At 41.1% G+C, this 21,021-nt stretch overlaps 1 protein-coding gene across 1 annotated transcript in view; it reads right to left on the reverse strand.

The window, feature by feature from the left end:
• LOC114641883 (fibrocystin-L-like) overlaps positions 1-21,021 on the reverse strand; it is a 98,490-nt gene that overhangs the window by 34,195 nt on the left and 43,274 nt on the right. The window contains exons 24-35 of the mRNA XM_028790906.2: positions 20,094-20,279; positions 16,033-16,160; positions 12,507-12,663; positions 10,935-11,121; positions 9,721-9,809; positions 7,565-7,737; positions 5,531-5,660; positions 5,052-5,170; positions 4,647-4,776; positions 4,069-4,215; positions 1,620-1,723; positions 912-1,057 (exon numbers count right to left, since the gene is read on the reverse strand). Coding sequence (XP_028646739.2) covers positions 912-1,057; positions 1,620-1,723; positions 4,069-4,215; positions 4,647-4,776; positions 5,052-5,170; positions 5,531-5,660; positions 7,565-7,737; positions 9,721-9,809; positions 10,935-11,121; positions 12,507-12,663; positions 16,033-16,160; positions 20,094-20,279 — 1,696 coding nt within the window. The remainder of the gene's footprint in view (positions 1-911; positions 1,058-1,619; positions 1,724-4,068; positions 4,216-4,646; positions 4,777-5,051; positions 5,171-5,530; positions 5,661-7,564; positions 7,738-9,720; positions 9,810-10,934; positions 11,122-12,506; positions 12,664-16,032; positions 16,161-20,093; positions 20,280-21,021) is intronic.

The following is a 21,021-nucleotide window of genomic DNA, read 5'->3' on the forward strand; positions in this document are numbered from 1 at the left end:
AGTATATATATATATATATATATATATATAGTGTATATACTGTATATAAAGTTGCATGCTATAGATATTGTGTTTTCTGGCGTGTGTGAGTTTTCTTGTTGGTATTGTATTATTGCCATATGTTTTTAAGAGACACTGTAGCGTGTACTTACTACACCATGTGCCATGAACATAAATGACAGAGAGATGGAATCTGAAGGTGAAGTTCAGCTGTGTTTGGTGGGGCCACCAGCAAAAGTGAATATTACACAAATGTGCAGTTATAGTTCTGTTTTGCAGGAAACTTTGATGGTCGTCCTCAGATATTATAAGGTTTGACTGATGAGCATTTGTGAACCTGTGGTTACCTCTGCCGGCTGCACCTATGGGCCCATGTGGAGTTTGCAGGCTTGTTGCTGGTTCTGATGGGGCTCCCCATCAGTGTCGGTGTACATTTATGTGTGTGTGTGTGTGTGTGTGTGTGTGTGTGTGTGTGTGATGGGGCCCAGTGATGGCCTTTAGCCTTGTCCAGGCTTTGTTCCTGCCTTGTGCCAGAGGCTGCCTGGATCGTCTGGATTCTGTGCCCTGTTATGTCGTGTTGTGTTTCCAGTGTCCCTGATGTCAGCTGAGCACCTGAATGGTGTCTACCTCGGCGTGTTTCTGTGCTTGTAGGGAGGTTGGTCCCAAAAACATGGAGTAATGCCATTTCAGTACTAAAGTTCACACAAGTGATTTGTGCAAAGAGGATCGAAGAGGACTTAGTGTGGAACCAAGTAACAGAGTTCAAGTCCAGTTGATATTCTAGTGGTGGTTATGTGATTGGAGAAGAACCTTATAGATGCACTGGATCCATGTGCATATTAACTTTTAAAATCAAACACGTTTCAAAAGAACCCTTTAGGAAAGCAAACTACATCGATGTGTCTACACACACTGATACTTCATTACCTTGGCCGACAGTGAAATAAATGACGTTGTCATCTACACTCAGTTTGTTGGTTCCAAAGATGCCAATAGCTGGTGAAAAACCTTGGTGGAAAGAGCAGCCTTGGATGTAAGACGTATCATTTTCAGAAATCTGAATATATATTTAAAAAGGAAATAAAGAGGATTAAAGAAAATGAGCAATCCCGTAGGATTCAGAGCCTTAGAATGAAAACTTTATGATCATAATGACAGTAGAAATCCCTGGATTGGCAGCCCCTGCGTTGAGTGTTTTCCTTGTTCATTTCATTCTTACATTATCAATCCTGTATGTGGTTTGTTTTATAATAAATTACTTTTTGTGTACTTCTGTGGCCTACTTGGTGTTGTTTGGTTTTGGGCTCAGCTCAAGAGCGCCTTCTACTGTTCAGGATATTCATGGGTTCAAACTCAGTGATCACATTTGTTCCCTAATACTGACACATGATGTATTCAGACAATGCTTAATTGACAAAGGATCAGCCAATCAAATAGCGCAGTCGAGGTGTTAATGTCACATGTGTAGACAAAAGCTATCAGATAACAACAACAACAACAATTCATTCCTTGTAAAGCCCCCATTCACACAAGGAATACATCAATGGGCTTTAACAGGCCCTGATTTTTGTCAGCCCCCCAGCCTAATAAGACAAGAAAAAAACAAAACCTAAGCTTACCTCCCCCATGTTCATGAAGACCACTGAAAATCGGGGGTCACTGCTGGATACGTAGCCATTCTGTCCCGTGTGATAGAACTCAACATTGCTGAGTCTTGCGGCTCCTGTGGTATGGAAGAAGATTTTAGGTTACATGAGTCTTAGTGTCAAACACTGTGGTCTACCGCTGACGCACCACAAGACCGGTGATTGCACTTCCACTACTGACCCCCTAAGTGACCCTCAGCATGTCACCTGCCAGAGCACACATCATGGGAATAATTATACATAAAACATAAGAAATTTGGCAAATGAGAGGAGGACATTCAGACCCTCAAGCTCATTTGTTGAGCTCATAGCTAAGCTGTCATCCAATCTCATCCAGTCATTCTTAAAGGTTGTCCAGGTTCCTGCTTCAACTCCATTGCTTGATAATTTGTTTCAAATTCCCGCAACTCAGGCACTTAAGTGGATAAAAGTGGGTTACCACACTAGAAAGGTTGAGAAACACTACTCCAGATGAGTGAAACCACCATAGTCCAGTACCTTGGGATAGTGTTTGTTATGGAAGAAGGATTTATTAAATAAAGGGCCTTGTTTATTAGGTTCAAGTTAAATCATTGACTCACAAACTGGCAAACTGCTTCCTGATAAAAGATCTTCCTTGGTTTCAGATCCTTTAGCCAATGTCACATTATGCTGTGGAGCATGTCAGATCTTGTCACAGCACCATGTCAAATTACTTGACTAAAAATCGCTGCCCTTGTCGTGCACTGATCTTCCAACACAGTTGTGCTCAGCCCTTTCTGTGACAGCCAATAGTGTGTTGCCTGGTGGAGATCCGCTTTATGGAGGGGTTAATATCTGTAGCAAGTTCAGCATCAATCTCTTCCATTGAATTCTTTTCTTTGTATTCTGTGATCAGTGTTGTGCATGAACAAGTTCAAAAGAGCGCCTTCATTGAACAAGCTCATTTTTCTAAGAACAGTGAACTTAACGTAATGGATTTGCAAGTGAAGGACTTGAACGTGAGCTCATTCAGTGTTAGGTGACATTCTGGATCTGCTTTAGGTCCAGATTAAACGTTTTGCCTTACCCTGTAATGTAGGGGTGGAGCGAATCTGAATATCGTATTTGGATAATCACAAATAGTGGATTTTTACAAGTATTTATTTCATACGAATTGTTTGCCATTTATTTGTATTCAGAAAAAAATAACGTCAATTCAAATCGGTCCTGTCTGTGCCTGCCTTCTTGTGCTTAAGCTGCACCCCACTGACACGAGCGCACAGTGAAGCTCCACTTTCGCTTTTAGGAAAACGATGGACTTCGTGAGGCCACTTCATATTTTTCCCCGTTGGTCATGCAATATGTGACGTGAATTTTGACAGAAAGCATAACACGTTAGTTCACCTACACGTGGGTTGCACAGTCACCATTTGTGTCACACGGTTGGAAATAGAGCGGTCATTTCTATGTATACTTGCATCTATTAAATTTTCTTTTTGACCGGGAGGATATTAGCTAATATGGTGATACGTGTTTGTTGCTGTGTATAACTCAATAAAGTGTATTTACATTGCATCTGGAAAGTATTCACAGCGCTTCATCACTTTTTCCACATTTTGTTATGTTACAGCCTTATTCCAAAATGGATTAAATTCATTTTTTTCCTCAGAATTTTTCACGTTGTCATTATGGGGTGTTGTGTGTAGAATTCTGAGGAAAAAAATGAATTTAATCCATTTTGGAATAAGGCTGTAACATAACAAAATGTGGACAAAGTGATGTGCTGTGAATACTTTCTGGATGCACTGTAAATAAAAGTCTTCATAATAATTGTATTTTATTCAAGAACACTGTAATAGCCTAATATAAGGCATGCAAAATTGAAAAAAGTCAACTTATGGGTCATTTATTCTCAGTCCTTAAAAAATACAAAATTAACTGAACATGAACGAGTTAAAAATTGAAATGGTGAACTACGAACATGAATTTATTCATTTTAATCGGTGTGAACTGAACTTTAAGCGAGGTGTGAACTTGCACAACACTGTCTGTGATGGTATGTAAAATACGAGATATCAAAGAGGTGAGCTTTTCTTCTGTTTCATGACGTCCAAAACACTCACGTTCCTTATGCCTCTTTCACCACATTCAATGCGTTATACTTCTAGATGAGCATTCATTGGCCCCTCTGACCAAAGGAAAAACCAACACCTAGCCCATCGCAGACTAGTTGGACTCAGTCATCAGGCGTGTCACATTTAATGATTGGATTCATCGGAGCATTCCACCGACTGGCAAAGATTGTGTCAATGAAAACTACAATTGAAAATCTCTGGAAAAGTCATTTAACGTGACTCGGGCTTAACTAGCATCACCTGACCAGAGAGAGGTAGGGCCTAAAAATTCACTTTATTCCTGAACTTTCCCTAAATTTTCAGTTATATAATATTAGAATTTTCACCTAAGTTCACAAGCACTCTGGCCCCATACGACTCCTGGTACCAGCCTGTGTAATCTTCACTAATGATCTTGATGTTTCGACTGAGAAGTCCCACATCTGCTGCCAGAGTATACTGCTGATTTGTTTCATTGATATAGTAGGTTTCAGCTGGAAGAAAAAATACAGATTGGAAAATTACCACAGTGTATGGTTGGAAAAAGTACTATTTAATAGTGTGCTCCTTTACCGCATGCTTCACATGAATTTCAAAATATATTAGTCTTTAATTTACAGTGAATAAAACACAAAATCTAATGAACAAAACTGCATTTACTATTTTCAGGGGAAATTCCATACAATTTTGCATTCAGTTATCTACATTGCTTTAGCAAAAAATCTCTTTCTAACTAATCTACTAATCACGGATGGCAAATTTTGATTGAAACTGTTCACATTTTTATAATTCACGTCTTTCACAGGACCCGCTGTTTACCCCCAAGCATACAACTAGAGACAAGTATCAGAAATATTATTCTGCTTAATTGATTTTAAAATCTGAAAATATTTAAGCCACAATAGGAAATCAGAGATCGATCTACCAATGTGTGCATAGGAGAGCGAATTGTTAAGGATCAGGGTCTTCATATCCATGGAAATGGCGACGATCTGCCTTGTTTCAGCCTGCCAGGGGTCATAGCTGGTTGTGGTAATCAGAATGTCATCTCCAACCTAAATTAAATGTGAAGGACCAGAATTTTATTGATTATGTCTTCATGATGTTTAGCAAAAATGAGAAATGCCACTGATGTAGAATCAGAAGAGGAAAATCGTTTGTGTTGTTTTTAAAAATGATACAAATTAAGAAGGAAATTGTATTTCTAAATGATATTAAATCAGACATGACATTCTCAAACCACTAAATGTGCAGAACTAGGCACACTTACCATAAATTAAATGCACTTTAATAATTGTAGAGTTATTAATTAATCTGACAATATCTGTACCTGCCAGTCGACAGCGTCTGCGAGAGAAATCGATGTGGATCCAGCATTCGCTGTCATTGCAAGTTTTGTCCGGTATATGGAGTGAGGCTTGCCATGGAGATCTAGGGTTCCGAAAACCCCTAGAAATATTTAAGCAAAACATAACAATGTATGACGTGATGTTACATGATATAACATAACATTCTCAAAACAGCTTAATTCAATTCAGGTTCGAAGGGAGAAGAAGCCCACCTTAGCAAGACCAGACACAAGGCAGGAAGACTGCCCAAGAAGCGTGCCAGTCCATTTTAGCACAATGTTGAATTTTCAGTTAACCTAACATGCAATCTAATACATATAATCACCTTCTGTTCTTAGGGAGTGCATAACTGTATATCCTTTGGCATACAGTAAAAATAATCCCATAAACATTTAGAAATATCTCGGCAGGCATTTGTTATATTTTCTGTGAAGACATTGCTATGCAGATTTTCACTTACCCAGAACCTTTGCTCCAAGGTAAAAGCCTTCTGGCAAATGCCAGTCTGGTGTCAGCTTGTTCCCGGTAAAAATGATCTGAAGTTTACCTGGAAAGGGTTCATCTGGTTGACCCACAAGCAACGTACCACCCTGTATGGAAAAATAAAGGGGATCGATTCAACAAGAGTACAATGAAATCCCCAGCCAGACAAGACTCCTTGGATGACAATAGCTTTACCAAACAATTGTTTCTCTCTCTCTCTCTCTGTGCCAAGTCCTAAACAGTCCTAAAAGTGCCAAGACCTAAACAATGAAATCAGGCAAATGGCAACGGTGTCCAGGAACCATAAATAAATAGTGGAGCTGACAATCAAATACTCAAAATGGTGAAGCCATGACATCACTGAAACAAGCAGAGATAATTAATGACCAAAAGGGCAAAACTGGCCCTTGTAACATGGAATCATCACGCAGAGCGAAATGCTACCTGCCATTACACAGTGCTGCCTAGTTTAAGGCTATGACATTGAACACGCCCATATTCAACTTGTGACTTAATGGAGAATGGAGATAAAAAATGTTTAAGATATCCATCCATCCATCCATTTTCCAACCCGCTGAATCCGAACAAAGGGTCACGGGGGTATGCTGGAGCCAATCCCAGCCAACACAGGGCACAAGGCAGGAACCAATCCTGGGCAAGGTGCCAACCCACCGCAGGACACACACAAACACACCCACACACCAAGCACACACTAGGGCCAATTTAGAATCGCCAATCCACCTAACCAGCATGTCTTTGGACTGTGGGAGGAAACCGGAGCGCCCGGAGGAAACCCACGCAGACACGGGGAGAACATGCAAACTCCACGCAGGCAGGACCCGGGAAGTGAACCCAGGTCCCCAGGTGTCCTAACTGCGAGGCAGCAGCGCTACCCACTGCGCCACCGTGCCGCCCATGTTTAAGATATACACAGTATGTATATATATATATATATATATATTTGCTAGCCATCCCCAGCGGAATCGCCCGCGTATTAATGAAACAGGACAGTGAGGAGGGCCTTGCCCGGCTCCCCACTCCTGATGTCATGCTTCCCCCTTCCCTCGGCCCACAGCCTCTGTCTCGGATTAGCACAAATATATCACTCCTGCAAGTGAACTATGATTTTTAGCGCAATAAGAGAAGTTGCAAGATCAACTGGAATGTTCAAGCAAATTCTAGAAAAAAACACGATCTAAATCCGTTAAGTAGTTCTCTCGTTCGCTAACTAAGCAGAGTTAAGGTTACGCCCCGAGGCAGACACGTGAGTGAGGAGGGCCCGGCAGCCCGATGAGTCTCTCTCGTATTCGTACTAATAAATCGGTACCGCAGGCAAACTATGATTCTTAGTGCGATGAGAAAGTCGCAAAATCAATTGAATGTTCAAGCAAATTCTAGAAAAAATCCCGATCTCAATCTTAAGTAGTAGTCTTGTGAAAAGTGGGCAGACGTACAAACGGGTCTAAAAAACTATAAGACCACGAAAATTTAAAAAACATTTCTTAGCGAGCACCTATGGGCCAAGGCACTGGCAATCGGAAGGTTGCCGGTTCGAATCCCGTTAATGCCAAAAGGGACTCTGCTCTGTTGGGCCCTTGAGCAAGGAAGGCCCCTAACCTGCAATTGCTGAGCGCTTTGAGTAGTGAGAAAAGCGCTATATAAATGCAAAGAATTATTATTATTAAGGGTAACCAACATTCCAAATTTCAAGTCCCAAGATTTCATGATGAGTGAGTCAGTGGTATTTGGCTTTTATATATAGAGATACATACTGTATATCATAAACATTTTTTATCTCCATTCTCCGTTAAGCATGAATTTACATTTTTTTTCATTCATAATTGCAAAACACACAACATAAGTAACATTCAAAAACAAAAAAAAAAAAAGAAAGAGGATCGTTTTTGGGTGAGGTTTTCTTTTAATATTCCAGCCATTTTTACACCCACATATTCTTCCACATTTAATTTCCTTATCATTTACTTTTAAGAATACCCAGTAGGTCATTTACCTGAATATACAGGTAGGTGGTCCTGATGATGACAGTCCTGTTGTTATCTGTTGGCAGCGTTTCATTTGTAGCCCACAATGCGTATTTCGATATGTTGGTTGGCACTTCCAGTGTGCCATAGACACTCAGTTTGCTTAGCGTGGGGATGTCAATGTCGATTACCACCAACCATCCTGCAAGTGAGCACATAGGGGTGAACGTGCATTTAGCCACATTATACTGTTTGTATACCAGCAGCCATGCCACCTGTGCACCAGAACAAATGATCATGTGTAGGGTCAGCCCAAACCGACGAGAAAATTGTACACCGTAGTGAAAAGCAATCGAGCATTTGGTTGAAATGTTTTAAATTATGATAAGATAAAATTAAATGCAGCATGTACATATTCATTGAATGCCAAATGGATTGCATTTCATTTTTGCCTAAAAGGCAGATGACTTGGACAGACAATCAATGGGGGCATCAACCCTTCCTCTCCAATGACACTTAGTTTGTATTTTTGGTCCTTTATATTTTTTGCCATTTACTTCATTATTTTTGGTTATTTGTTCTTTATAATCTGTTCATAATTGTGTTTTGACCCGAATATTACTTGGCCTTTTCTTCATTCCTGTATTTTTGGCAGCTACACATTAATATTTCTTGACTTTAATTCTATTTTGCCTTTCTGGCTCTTCCAAATAGGCCTCTCTTGATTTGTTTGAGAAAACAGTAAATGAAGCAGTGAAGCTCATCTAATCTTCGTGGTGTTCATGGTTCTCCTTTCTAATATGTAAGTCCTACATCACCACACACAAAGCTGTTATCTCTCAGAAACGTCCAAGGTGATGTTGACAGCAGGCCCTGGCCAAATGTCTTTGACAGGGCACATTTGGGACATTCTGAGACACCACCCACAGTGTACAGTCCTCCATTGAAAGCCCACAGTCCTCTGACAGATGAACCAAAGGCCTCCATACTGCAGCTCTCTGACTCCTAGCCACTTGTGTTTCCTTCCAGGGCCGTATCAACCTGATGCCAGCATCCCTTGGCTGCAGCCAAAATGTTATTTTATTTTATTTTATTTTTTTTCTTTTCCCCTTTTCCCATGTGACCTGATCTATATAGTGGTTTTTATGCAGATTATGGCTGCAAGTAAGCAAGGTGTGATACCCACATTCAGTTGAACCGTACGTGCACTCTACACCGGTCACTTCTGGGATACTACGGACAAAGTGAACACACACTTAAAAATCTCCTCAGCTTCATCTCCTATCCCTAAACACCAGTCCAGTATGAGTGGTAGCCAGTGCCAAAGCCAGAAGTTGTCAGTAGGCCTGGGAACAACTGGCATGGGCAAGCAATAAGCCATTCCAATGGGATGTTCATTGATGATCGATCTACAGTTTGGTTTCCACCTTGAAGTTTAGAGTCGCTTAGTTTATTGCCAGTCAATATCAAAACATTTGGGGAGTCTGGCTTCTGAATGGGCAGGTCTTCCCCCCTCAAAAGCTTCACCCCTGCTGTGTGCTGTGACCGCTCTGTCTCAGTTTATCTCAGTCCTTCCAGGATAGACATTGGCATCAGTTTGAAAAACTGAATGTAGACCAGGAGAAGAAAGAAACCGATTGGCAAAAGCAAACCTGAAAATCTTAGCTGTACAACGCAAACTCAAAGTTCTAATACCTTAAAGTCTAGCTAAGACACATATTTGATTGAGTGTGAATGCAGAACTTTGGACACACAAAACGACAGAACGCCATCTTAGATAGCGTCCTGACTGCTGATGTCACCTGAAGTGAGTTCCAGTCACCATAATGGTAACCGTCCAGAAAACTGCATCAAGGAAAGGCAACAAAAATAACAAACAGATAAACACATTAGGCTGAACGGACTGTCGAGTGCAGTAAACGGTTCAAAGTTGTAATAATAATAATATTCACAAGCACAAATTTCTAACAACTTCATGAGTCTGGTGTTTCTAAATGTGCACAACTCCAGTGAGAAGTGTACTGTGAAAAAAGGAATTGAATTAAATTCAGGGTCACGCATGATTTAATGAGGACTCTGCTTCTCATTAAACACCATTATTTAATTTTGGGTTTGGAAACCGCACACAAAAATTACATTCAATGGTTCATTTTTATGGTCCTACCATCTCTTTCCTTTTACGTACCTCTTGGAATCACCACACTGGAACCAGTTACTGGGACGGCGTAATTGTTTTCTGCTGAATTCAACCAGAAAGTAGTGTTGGACCAAAGGCTACAATAAAGAAGAAAAGAAGAAATCCCTGTTGTGCATACAGAATCTCAAGGGCAGAGAAAACATATTGCAACAAAATAGTTTAAAAAAAAAAAAAACCTACAAAAACTGCACAAGGTTCAATGTTCTCTGTCTAAGAGCAGTCCGATTTGAAATCTGCCCTGTCCTACTGCAGTACCTAACCACGGATACCAAACCAGTCCATCTTCTGCTTCTTCTTATGCTTTTTCTTCTACTTCTTCATCTTCTGCTTCTTCTTCTTCTACTTCTTCATCTTCTGCTTCTACTTCTTCATCTTCTGCTTCTTCTTCTTCTTCTACTTCTTCATCTTCTGCTTCTTCTTCTTCTACTTCTTCATCTTCTGCTTCTACTTCTTCATCTTCTGCTTCTTCTTCTTCTGCTGCTGCTCCTTCTACTTCTTCATCTTCTTCTTCTACTTCTTCTTCATCTTCTTCTTCTTCATCTTCTTCTTCTACTTCTTCATCTTCTGCTTCTTCTTCTACGCCTTCTTCTGCTTTTTCTTCTACTTCTTCATCTTCTGCTTCTTCTTCTTCTGCTTCTTCTTCTTCTACTTCTTCATCTTCTGCTTCTACTTCTTCTACTTCTTCATCTTCTGCTTCTACTTCTTCATCTTCTGCTTCTTCTTCTTCTGCTTCTTCTTCTTCTACTTCATCTTCTGCTTCTTATACTTCTTCATCTTCTGCTTCTACTTCTTCATCTTCTGCTTCTTCTTCTTCTGCTGCTCCTTCTACTTCTTCATCTTCTTCTTCTACGTCTTCATCTTCTGCTTCTACTTCTTCATCTTCTGCTTCTTCTTCTTTCGGTTGTTCCCATTTGGATGTCGCCACAGCACATCATCCATCTCCATCTATTCTTATCTTTTAAATCCTTTTCTTCCACACCGACTGCCTTCATGTCATCCCTCACCACATCCATAAACCTCTTCTCTGGCCTTCCTCTTTTCCTTTTTGCCTGGCTGTTCCATGCTCAACATTCTTTTCCCGATGTCCCCCTCATCTCTCCTTTGCATGTGCCCAAACTGGAATGGTGAGACAGCCATTGCTAACCATTGTACCGCAGTGCCCCCATTTTTTAATTGATCAAATCTGTATACTTTTGACTTACGTAATTCCACTCGTTCTTGGTGGTGGGGCTGTTACAGGAATCACTCCTCCTCCTCCTCCTCCTCCTCCTCCTCCTCCATTACAACTTATGAAGTAGCATTGATTAATCCTGAAGAGTACATTTATGTTCTCTTCTGAAGGATCCAGACTTGAGCTATACCAGTTCCCTGGGTTTGTATTTCCTGAAACTGTAATGAACAACAAGACATAATCTAATCTTGAGTTACACCAGATAACAAGAGACAGAGCTCTCCAAGGCACTATATAATAAAAAAGATAGACAGTTGTTCAGGTAACAACTCAGTAGTCATTAACAGAGTCCAAGATCGATATATTATAGCACCCTGGCAGAAGGGGTACTCATTGTAGAGTGTAAGAGCTGCTGGCAGACATTACCTCATAAAAATTAGCAAGATATAATGAATGAAAAAGTTATGTGGTGGTCAAATTTAGTCACAGATTCACTTCATCTCCAGTCTCTGTTATGTGATGGGAGCTGAAGATGAAAACTCAGCATAGGATAGTACTGCCCAGTAAAGTACAGCATCTACTTTGTGACTGTTGTCGGTCATTTTGTTCCTTTCTTCAGATACTAAAGCACTAAATGTAAAAGCAAGTGAGGGCAGCAGTTTAATAAACTCGCTTATGGGTCACAGCCCTCTGATGCTGCAAATTGTTGAATGCAGAACTTGAAGGCTACTGAAATCAGCTGGTCTCTACTTCTTTGCAGTGCCATTAGTTTCTTAACTGTGTTTTTCTGTTGCTGTTTGTGCTTCTTTTTTGTTTTGTATGTTTAACGTTTGGGTTTTTTGATCAAATTTAGATGCAGCTTCACTTCAGCTCCCGTCACTAAGTGTTATGTGATGGGAACTGAAGATGAATACACAGCAGCCATCACAAGCGCTGAGGCACAGTATGGTATGGTACAGTACAGTACAGTACAGCACGTACATTGTCACTGTTTTGGGTCATTTTATTCCTTTCTTCAGACTTTGCACTAAATGTAAATGGAGGTGTGGGCAGCAGTTTAATGAGCTTTATCACGGGTCACAGCCCTCCGATTTGGCTACAGAACCTGAAGGCTATTGAAATCACCTGGCCACTACTCCTTGGCAGTGGCATTCGTGTCTTAACTGTGTTCTTCTGCTCCTCTTTGTTGGCCTTTCTGCTTCATACGAGAGTTTAAAGGTTTTCTCAGCTTTTTTTTCTTGTCATATTTAGATGCAGTTTCACTTTAGTGCCTGTGACTGTGACTTTTGTGGCTGCACTCTTACAAGAGTTGTGTTCGAGCGAAGATCCTTGTTGGCCTTTCCCTTGCCATTGCTGTGCACCCACATGCAGCTCAGCCAGGTCATTGCAGACCTGAGGGTACATGGATTTGTCAGGGTTTGGCCAGTGATAGAACTATTCAGCGGTGCTCTCACTCTGGCCAGTGACAAAAGTGCTTAGACGTTGTGCCCAACACGAGACATTAAGTTATTATCTTCTGGGATTAGAACTTTTAAAACAGAACTTAGTGTCTTTAAAATGACTAAATGCTTCCCACGCCACGATATGTTATAAAAAGTCATACTTATGTAGTCCACGGTGGATGTATTGGTGTCAAAGTACCAGTCTCCATTCATACTGCTCTGGTTCAAAGGCTGTGTCAGTCCCTTCCTGGTATCGACGATGTTATAGCCTTCATAATTCTGGGCACATTGGTGTCTGATGATGACAAAACTGGAATTCTGTAAAGTACATAAAGAGCAGACATTGCTTCAAGGTGTAGTCATTTCATCAAAAGAGCCCACCCAGGTTTGTATGGACTTGTGGGGAACTGAAGCCTTACTTAACAGCACTGGGCACAGGGCAGGAGTCAACCTTGGCTGGGATGTGTCAGTCCAGCACAGGACACACACAGACACACACACTCACACCAATTTAAAGTTGTCAGTTAGTTTCACAAGCATGTTTATGGGATGTGGGAGGAGAAATCAATTAATTTGATGCCAAGTCTGTGATTCAACCCCATAACTCTGACAGCTAAGAGGCAGGGCTCAGCAATTCACCTCCATGCTGCCTGCAATGAAAATTAAAACAAAAATGTGGAATGCCAGTTGCAAATTCACAGAAACAATTCAGCCAAGTAGCAAGTTCAGGTCTCCATGAAATTTCTGGTTGACTTTTTCTTGAATTATGACACAATTCATTCACTCTTTGAATTCCGATTATTCTGTCGCAGGCTGAAGAAGAGTCCACACTGGACTTGCATACACACATCCATACTTCCTCAAGTCAGGCCAAACATCACTTACCAATTAGCCCAGTGCTCATGTCTTTAGGATGGGGACAGAAGACAAAACACTAAAAAGAAGTCATGAGGAACAGGGAGAACATGCAGACTGACCTAACAATGACCAGGCCAGGATTCAACAGCAGAAGTGCAGCCTGTGAGGCCGTAGCCCTAACCACTGTGCCACCTTGCCATTCACAACGGAGAATTGAAATACTCAAATGCAGTCACTTTTATTAGGTTCTTCTTTTTCGGCTGATCCCATTAGTTGTTGCCACAGCAGATCATCTTGTTCCATATCTTCCTGTCCTCTACATCTTGCTCTGTCACCCATCACTTGCCTGTCCTCACTGAACACATCCATAAGCCTTCTCTTAAGCCGTCCTCTTCTCCTCTTACCTGTCAGCTTTATCCTTAGCATCCTTCTCCCAATATCCCCTCATCTCTCCTCTGCACATCAAACCAACCCAATCTCGCCTCTCTGACTTTGTCTCCCAACCGTCCAACTTGAGCTGACCCTCTAATGTCCTCATTTCTAATCCTGTCCATCCTCGTCATACCCAATGCAGATCTTCACATCTTTAACTCTGCCACCTCCAGCTCTATCTCCTGTGCCACCATCTCCAGCCCATATAACATAGCTGGTCTCACTACCGTCCTGTAGACCTTCCCTTTCACTCTTGCTGATACCCGTCTGTCACTCTGTATGGTTGATCCGAAATATTTAAACTCATCCACCTTGAATTAAAAAGGAAGCAATCGATAAAGCAAATAAAACTCCATAACAAGAACAGTTCGGGTGCACAGAAAAGAGAGTGCTGGCTAAACAGGAATGATCTTCGGAGCGCACGGCTTTACTTTGTATTTTTGATGCTGCCATCTGCCATGGATGGACGTTAACACCAATACACCCAGGTGAGTTGGACTTCAACATTCTATGAAAGTGTCGTCGCCAAGCTGGTGAGATCACTTCTTTTATATATACAGTATATAACGAGTCAGAGGAATATATATGGCTAGTACGCTGGATTTATCGGTGGACTTCCCAGACCGGTTGAATTACAAAGCTAAAACAAAGCTGATATAAAAGGGACTGGGGAACGTGTGCGGAGTGTGTATGTCTAATTTATATTTGTATATATATATGTATGTGCTGTGAATATATTTGTGCTGTCTGTATATAGGTCATATTTCCTTTTTGTTTTTCTCTTTCCTTCTTTTCTGTTCCACCGTTTTCTGGGGAGTGCATTATAGAAGGGTTCAAGGGGGTTGTCATATTAATTAGTATTTGTTTAGTTGTTCCGGATTTGGGAAGGATTGCTTGAAGAGTGTTTATAGTTTTGTTTGGTTGATTACAATATATATTCTTGTGTGTTTAATTAACTTAATTGTTTGGGTAGTTATTTCCTTTTATAAATCCATAAAGAATATCTCCAGCTGAGGGGATCAAATTGGGGCTAAGGTTCCGTCTGGTTCAGTTCCTGATAGTTTTTCCTAAGAGTAGGAGATTTTCGTGTGTGCCCGTAATAAGAATATAAGTTTAATGTCACTGTGCTCTGTAGAAAAATTATTTTATAAATCCACTCACATGTACAGGCCAAAGTTAGCAGACAGGGGCTCTCAGCATTTAGAACTGCTAGGCAAGCATTTGAAGAGAGAAAGGTACAACTACAAAAATGGGCATTGTACTATTTCTGTATGTTAGAGATGAAATTGAATCCTCCACTTCCCTTGTTTGGAACCTCAGTAAGGGCCTGTGCATGGAGAAACCAGTATAAAAGACTTGGATAGTAGCCAAATACCTTGAAGCCGATGGATGGAAGGAAGATTACATCATTTGTCCTGAAAATCCTTTCAGCGCAGGGACGAAAAATGACAAACACTACACAAAGTGTTGTCATGGCTTCCTTTTGTTTGTTATGCCGCATAAATCGTCATTAAAGAAAGCTAGTTATTTTCTCTTATGTGATTTTTTACTGTCGTATCACTATGGGAGGGATATAGCCTTTTTTTACATTATATATATATATATATATATATATATATATATATATATATATATATATAGTTTTGGGTTACTTAAAACGGCGCAATAAAAAATAACTTATTCCAACTAGGGAGCTAGCGACCCCTAGAGGAAACAGTGCCGGGCTCCTCATCCTACTTTATAAGGAACTCACTACAATCCCACCTCCATCACTCTGTCACACTTCCCTCGTACATATCCTGTACCACTCTTACGTACTTCTCTGCCACTCCCGACTTCCTCATACAATACCACAGCTCCTCTTGAGGCCCCCTGCTTCTCCAGGTCCACAGTCACTTTTATTAGGATCCATTACTTAAAACCATGATCTGAACTATCATTAGGACCCTCCATTCAGTAGACTAACTGGGCAGAGGGGGTATCCATTAAAGCTGAAAGTCCATTAAATTAAATGTGTTTTTAAAAACAAATATTCATAACAATGTTACAATGTACAGGATGTGTTATTGTAATGGAGAAGTATGAATAAGATATTATTATTGCAGTGTTCAATTCATAGGGTATACCCATCATCAGGCACGTCTTCCCATGGGACGTGAGCTTTGACCTGCATTCTCTGTGTCTTTCCTCTGAAATGTCTTTTTAGGCTATGAAAACAGCTGGAATGCTGACTTGGCCTTTTCTCGTGGAATATTTGCAGTTGGAACGTTTTTGTCCACTAAATGGAGCATCTCCCGTACGGCTCACTTATGCTTATGCTTATGCTAAGAGGAGCCACACAACACCTGCCAATCAACAGTTTTTAATGTAAGCTTTCTTTGGCTATCATCAACTTACCTTAAATCCGTAGAAGTTCGCCCAATACAACCAGATGTTGGTGGGTCCTAAAATTGGGAAATTCTGAAATGTCCAGTTAAAGGTCTGCCCATCAGGAATGAGCGCCAAGCCAGAAACAATACTGGTACCTTGAATAAAAATGAAGAGCCAGCGTTATAACAAGAAGAGAGAGCACAAGTGCGGCTGTTGCTCCGCATAAAAGCAACCAAAGATGTTTTTTCATCCTGTATGTTCATGCACACTTCTCGGCACCATTATTACTCATAGACTGAACTGGGCTGAAGACACACCCTCAGTTGTTAGATTTATTTATTTATTGATTGATTTTTGTTTTTATCAACAGCACATAAAGCTGACCCAAGCCCCAAGCAGTGCAGGTCCACTTCCATAGTGTGGACATTAGATGTGCCCACTCGGGATCTGGCTGCGTGTTTCCCAGACATCCAAGCATCATCTGAATTTTAATCAGGTGCTTTATCTGTGTGATGTGTGCAGTTTTGGGCAGAACTAAAGCAGGTCCATCTCCTGGACACCAGAAAGTGGGCATTTTTCCTTTTAAATACACTTTATGGATAAAAGTATGTGGACACCCCACCATATGATTGAGTTCAGGTGTTTCATAGTTAACATGTGCATTAGGTCAAACACATAGCCAAGCAAACAAGCATTGGTTCCTACTAAAGAGCTTGGAGGTTTTAAACATGGCATTGTCATAGGATGCCACCTTTGCCATCAGTCAGTACATGAAATTTCTGCTCTTCTAGATCTGCCCCGGTCAACTCTAAGTGGGAGAGCCTGGGAGCAGCAACAACAGCTCAGACACAAAGTGGTAGAACACGCAGAGTGCCAGAGTGGGGCCGCTGAGTGCTGAAGGTCATAAAAATGGCCACTTCTCTGTGGTATCCCTCACAATAGAGTTCCAACCTGCCTATGGAAGCAACGTCAGCTCATGAAACGTCCATTGGGACCTTTGTGTGTGATATGGCATTACATGGCTGAGCAGGTGCACACAACACCTAAGATCACAATGCACAATGGCTAGTGTCGGCTGGAGTGGTGTAAATCGGCCTTTCTTGACCACTGGGTGGAGCGCGGATTGCCATCGGAGGGTCACAAATGCCTCTTGTTGGGTCGCAAGCACACGTAAAGCAACCCCGCACCCCCATTCCCCCATTCTCCACCGAAGGGATCAACAGTAAATTGTGATAAGTTTTCTCATTTACAAACCGAAGGGGGATTCCCCCTTGCTCTTCAGTTGCTGTCTTTGGGTTGTCAGTGAACTTACAAAGGAAAAACTGGGTCAGTCCCGAGGGGATACAGGCTATGAACCACTGGTGTCAACCACACCGCCATTGGACTCTACTGACAAACCCTGACCAGAAGACCTCAGAGACCTGCCTGTGGTATCTGTGAGGCTTCAGTAGCTCAGTCATGTATGCTGGTAGGAGTTTGACCATGTTGGGCAGTAAAAGTGAGATGCAGGTTTTTAAAATGAACTCTGAATTTCATGGGAAGCCATTGCAAAGAAAGCGGGATGGGAGTGACGTGAGAAATCTGTGAAATGATCTACCATAGTCAAGACCCTTGAAACAGCATTCTGGACCAACTGTAGGAGATCCAGTGAGGATGTCTATAAACCTGTTCCCTCTGTGCTACAGTCAGAATGCTTCAATGGGATTAGCACTTTGTCTCTCTATAAGTCTTTTTTATTTTATATGGTTTTCTTTGTTTTGTTTCCTTTATTAGATTATGGTATCGTTGTATGTGCTCATTGTTGGAATAAAAACTGAGTACATTCAATGAAGACCTTAGAATGGGCCTGCTGATTGTGACTCCCTTGAGGGAGCATTTGGTGTGTAACTTTGAATAGTCCACATTAACAGCACTGAGCATTCACCCAAACTCCTGCCTAAAGTAACACGGAGCTACTATTCTGGGCATTGAACTTATTCATAGTCGATAGAAGGCCCCAATTATTCGAAAAATTGCCCATTTCATTTTTAGTGAATTCACAAATATATACACAGATGAGTCTCAGGTTACAGTGGTCTCGACCTAATGGCGATTCTGCATATGCGAACAATCTCATAAAAGCTTTTGTAACTTTTATCTACTGACTTGATTTTTTACTTAGAAATCAGCCATCACAACCACATACGGTACAGCACGTACTTTTGTCACTGTTTTCAGTCCTTTTGTGTTTTTCTTCAGACATGTCACTGAATGTAAACTGAGGCGCGGGTAGCGGTGCAATCAGCTCACTTACGGGTCACAGTCCTCAGATGCTGAAAACGGTTGGCTGCTGAACCCGAAGGCTGTTTGAATTACCGGGCCACTACTTCTTTTCAGTGGTATTAGTGTCTTTACTGTTGTTATACATCAGCTGCGTGGGGTTCAAATTCATGTTTTGGGTCTCTTTTGTTTAATTTATGCTGTTCATGTGAATCACTGCACGCCCAACCTACATGGAAAGGGGTCTCTCTTTGAACTGCCTTTCCCAAGGTTTCTTCCATTTTTCCCTACTAGGTTTTTTTGGGAGTTTTTCCTTGTCTTCTTAGAGAGTCAAGGCTGGGGGGCTGTCAAGAGGCAGGGGGCCTGTTAAAGCCCATTGCGGCACTTCCTGTGTGATTTTGGGCTATACAAAAATAAACTGTATTGTATTGTATTGTATTGTATTGTCTGGTTTTGTCAATGTGTATAAGCTGCCATTGTTATGTTCAATGTGACTTGTGGGTGGTTCTCCAAGAGACGGGACCACCTGCCGATCATTGCCAAGAACTGTCCTCCACCATATAAATCCAAAGGTGGTTCATTTCGAATGACTTTGGACTTTTGCTGAGTTTTTGAGTTTCTCCTGTGCTTATTGTAAATTGTTGGATTTTCGACCTGTGTGCTCTGTCTTTTGGCCACTGTTTGGATTCTTGTCTTGGGACTTTATTTATTTTAGATTACCTTATTGTTTTAGGCAATTCTATTTTGTATCTTTGTGCTCTATGGAGCTACTTTAATATTTTTTTTTGTGAAGAATAAATCTTTTATTTTATAGAAATTCTACAGGGCTCTTTTTGTCACTAGCCGGGGTTTTTGATAGGATTTCCCCTTCTAGTGGGTGTTTTTGGAAATGCATTTATACTGTGGGACTCCCAGTCATAACAATTATGGTCTTCTGCTCCATTTTTGCTCCTTTCTGTGTTGTAAGTTTAGCAGTCTTTAAACCATTTAGGTTTGACGTTTTCCTTTTTGAATATTTTAATTCTTAAAGTTTATATGTATTGTTATTTCACAGTTCTGAACTTCACTGTAGTATTAGGGTGTAGTACCGTGTAAGCCATTATGAATGTAGTGAGAAGTCAAGCAAAATGACACTTTTTATTGGCTAAGTAAATTAATCTTTTTAGTTAGCCAATAAAAGGTGCCATTTTACTTGACTTCTCATGAACTTCACTGTAAAATTTTAAAAAATCAGAACAGTTTGATACTTGGTAATATATTTCATGTTGTTTTCCTTGTTAATTTATTTGGTTTAACCTGGGTATAATATTTAATATTCTGGTCCTCATGAGAAAATATTTTTAAAATCCCTGATGTAAACATTTCAAACATCAGTATGGATGTTGTCACACACGTGTGTTTAGGAGACAAGTGAAGGGCTTGAATACATGTGATTCCATGCCAGACCAGGAGGTGGCAAAGTGCACTAATTTTCCCTCTCTATCTTTTTGCAGACCATTCTAGGGAAATCCCGCCCGGCTCTAGGGCAGCCAATGACGTCACTTCCGGTTCCGGTATTGATGACATCACTTCCTCCATTGGCCTTTAAAGCTGCCATCTTGTCTCAAGAGAATCAGTTCTATTTTGGACTCTGTAATGTGAACATGTTAACCTTGATAAATCGATTTTTCAGCCAGGAACAATTATATGGGTGACTTCCCCAAACCTTTGCAACGTCTTGTGGTCATTTTTGTGACAATGTTCTGAACCAACATACTTAAGAAAACAAATTATAGAGACATTTTGACATATCTTTGTTCATTAAAGAGATAATAAAAATATTACTGTACCAAAGGAGTCGGACAGGAGCACAGGCATTGATAAATACCAATATGGCGAAATGGTCAAGTGATGGAAAGAGACAGTGGAGTCACAGATTGAGCCAGTGTAGCCCGTGCTCCACTCCGGCACTCGAAGTCGACAGTGAGAAGGGTCTAGCAGGGCGCTGTAAGGTATCACCGTGTTATTAGCATGTCCTGCAAATGACAAAAGATAAAGTTTTACTGGTTTAAAGTAGTAGAAATGTCTTCAGAAGTGTCTCACCTCATCTCTTCAGCTAACACAAATGAGGCCAAACTCTGAACCAGAGCTGCAAATTCATGTATTTGTCAATTCCAATATAGGGTCCTCGAAACTGGAGCCCACCTCAGTAGCCTGGGGTGGGAGGAACCAACCCAAGACAAGACAGCAATCCAAACAGTCCACTTTATCTTCAGCTGTGAAGTTTCGTTGAATCCCGGCTGTTACTCCCTGACCAGCTGCTCCTGTCTGCTTCACTAAACTGGAGTCGTGCGCTGCAAAGTCTCAAGTCAAATCCCACACATCCCATCTTTAGTCCGCTGCATTTTTCTTTTTTTTGAAACTATGTTTTTTAGTATCAGTTTTCAACCCTAATTTCTGGCTTACTTGACAGCTCTTATTTAGGACCTTCTGCTTTTGCATTTTGTTTTTTCCCCACGATTGTTCCTTCTCCTTTTGAACTTTATTGTTGGGACTTTGTCTGTCTTGCTGGCCTTTCTGACGGCCCTGACAACGCTCCGGTTTAACTCTTTATGTTCTGGAGTATCACTTTGGACTCGTCCCATGATGCACAGAAGTTTACAGATCATGAGCTGCCGGGAGTCCGTCTCAGACCCATGACATCTGACTCAGAAGTAGACTCCATACAGCAGGAGCTAACAGAGGAACTCCTTGTCAAGTCCACACAGACACAGCATC

This window comes from Erpetoichthys calabaricus, chromosome 13 (assembly GCF_900747795.2).
Source record: "Erpetoichthys calabaricus chromosome 13, fErpCal1.3, whole genome shotgun sequence".
NCBI classification, from domain to species: Eukaryota; Metazoa; Chordata; class Cladistia; order Polypteriformes; family Polypteridae; genus Erpetoichthys; species Erpetoichthys calabaricus.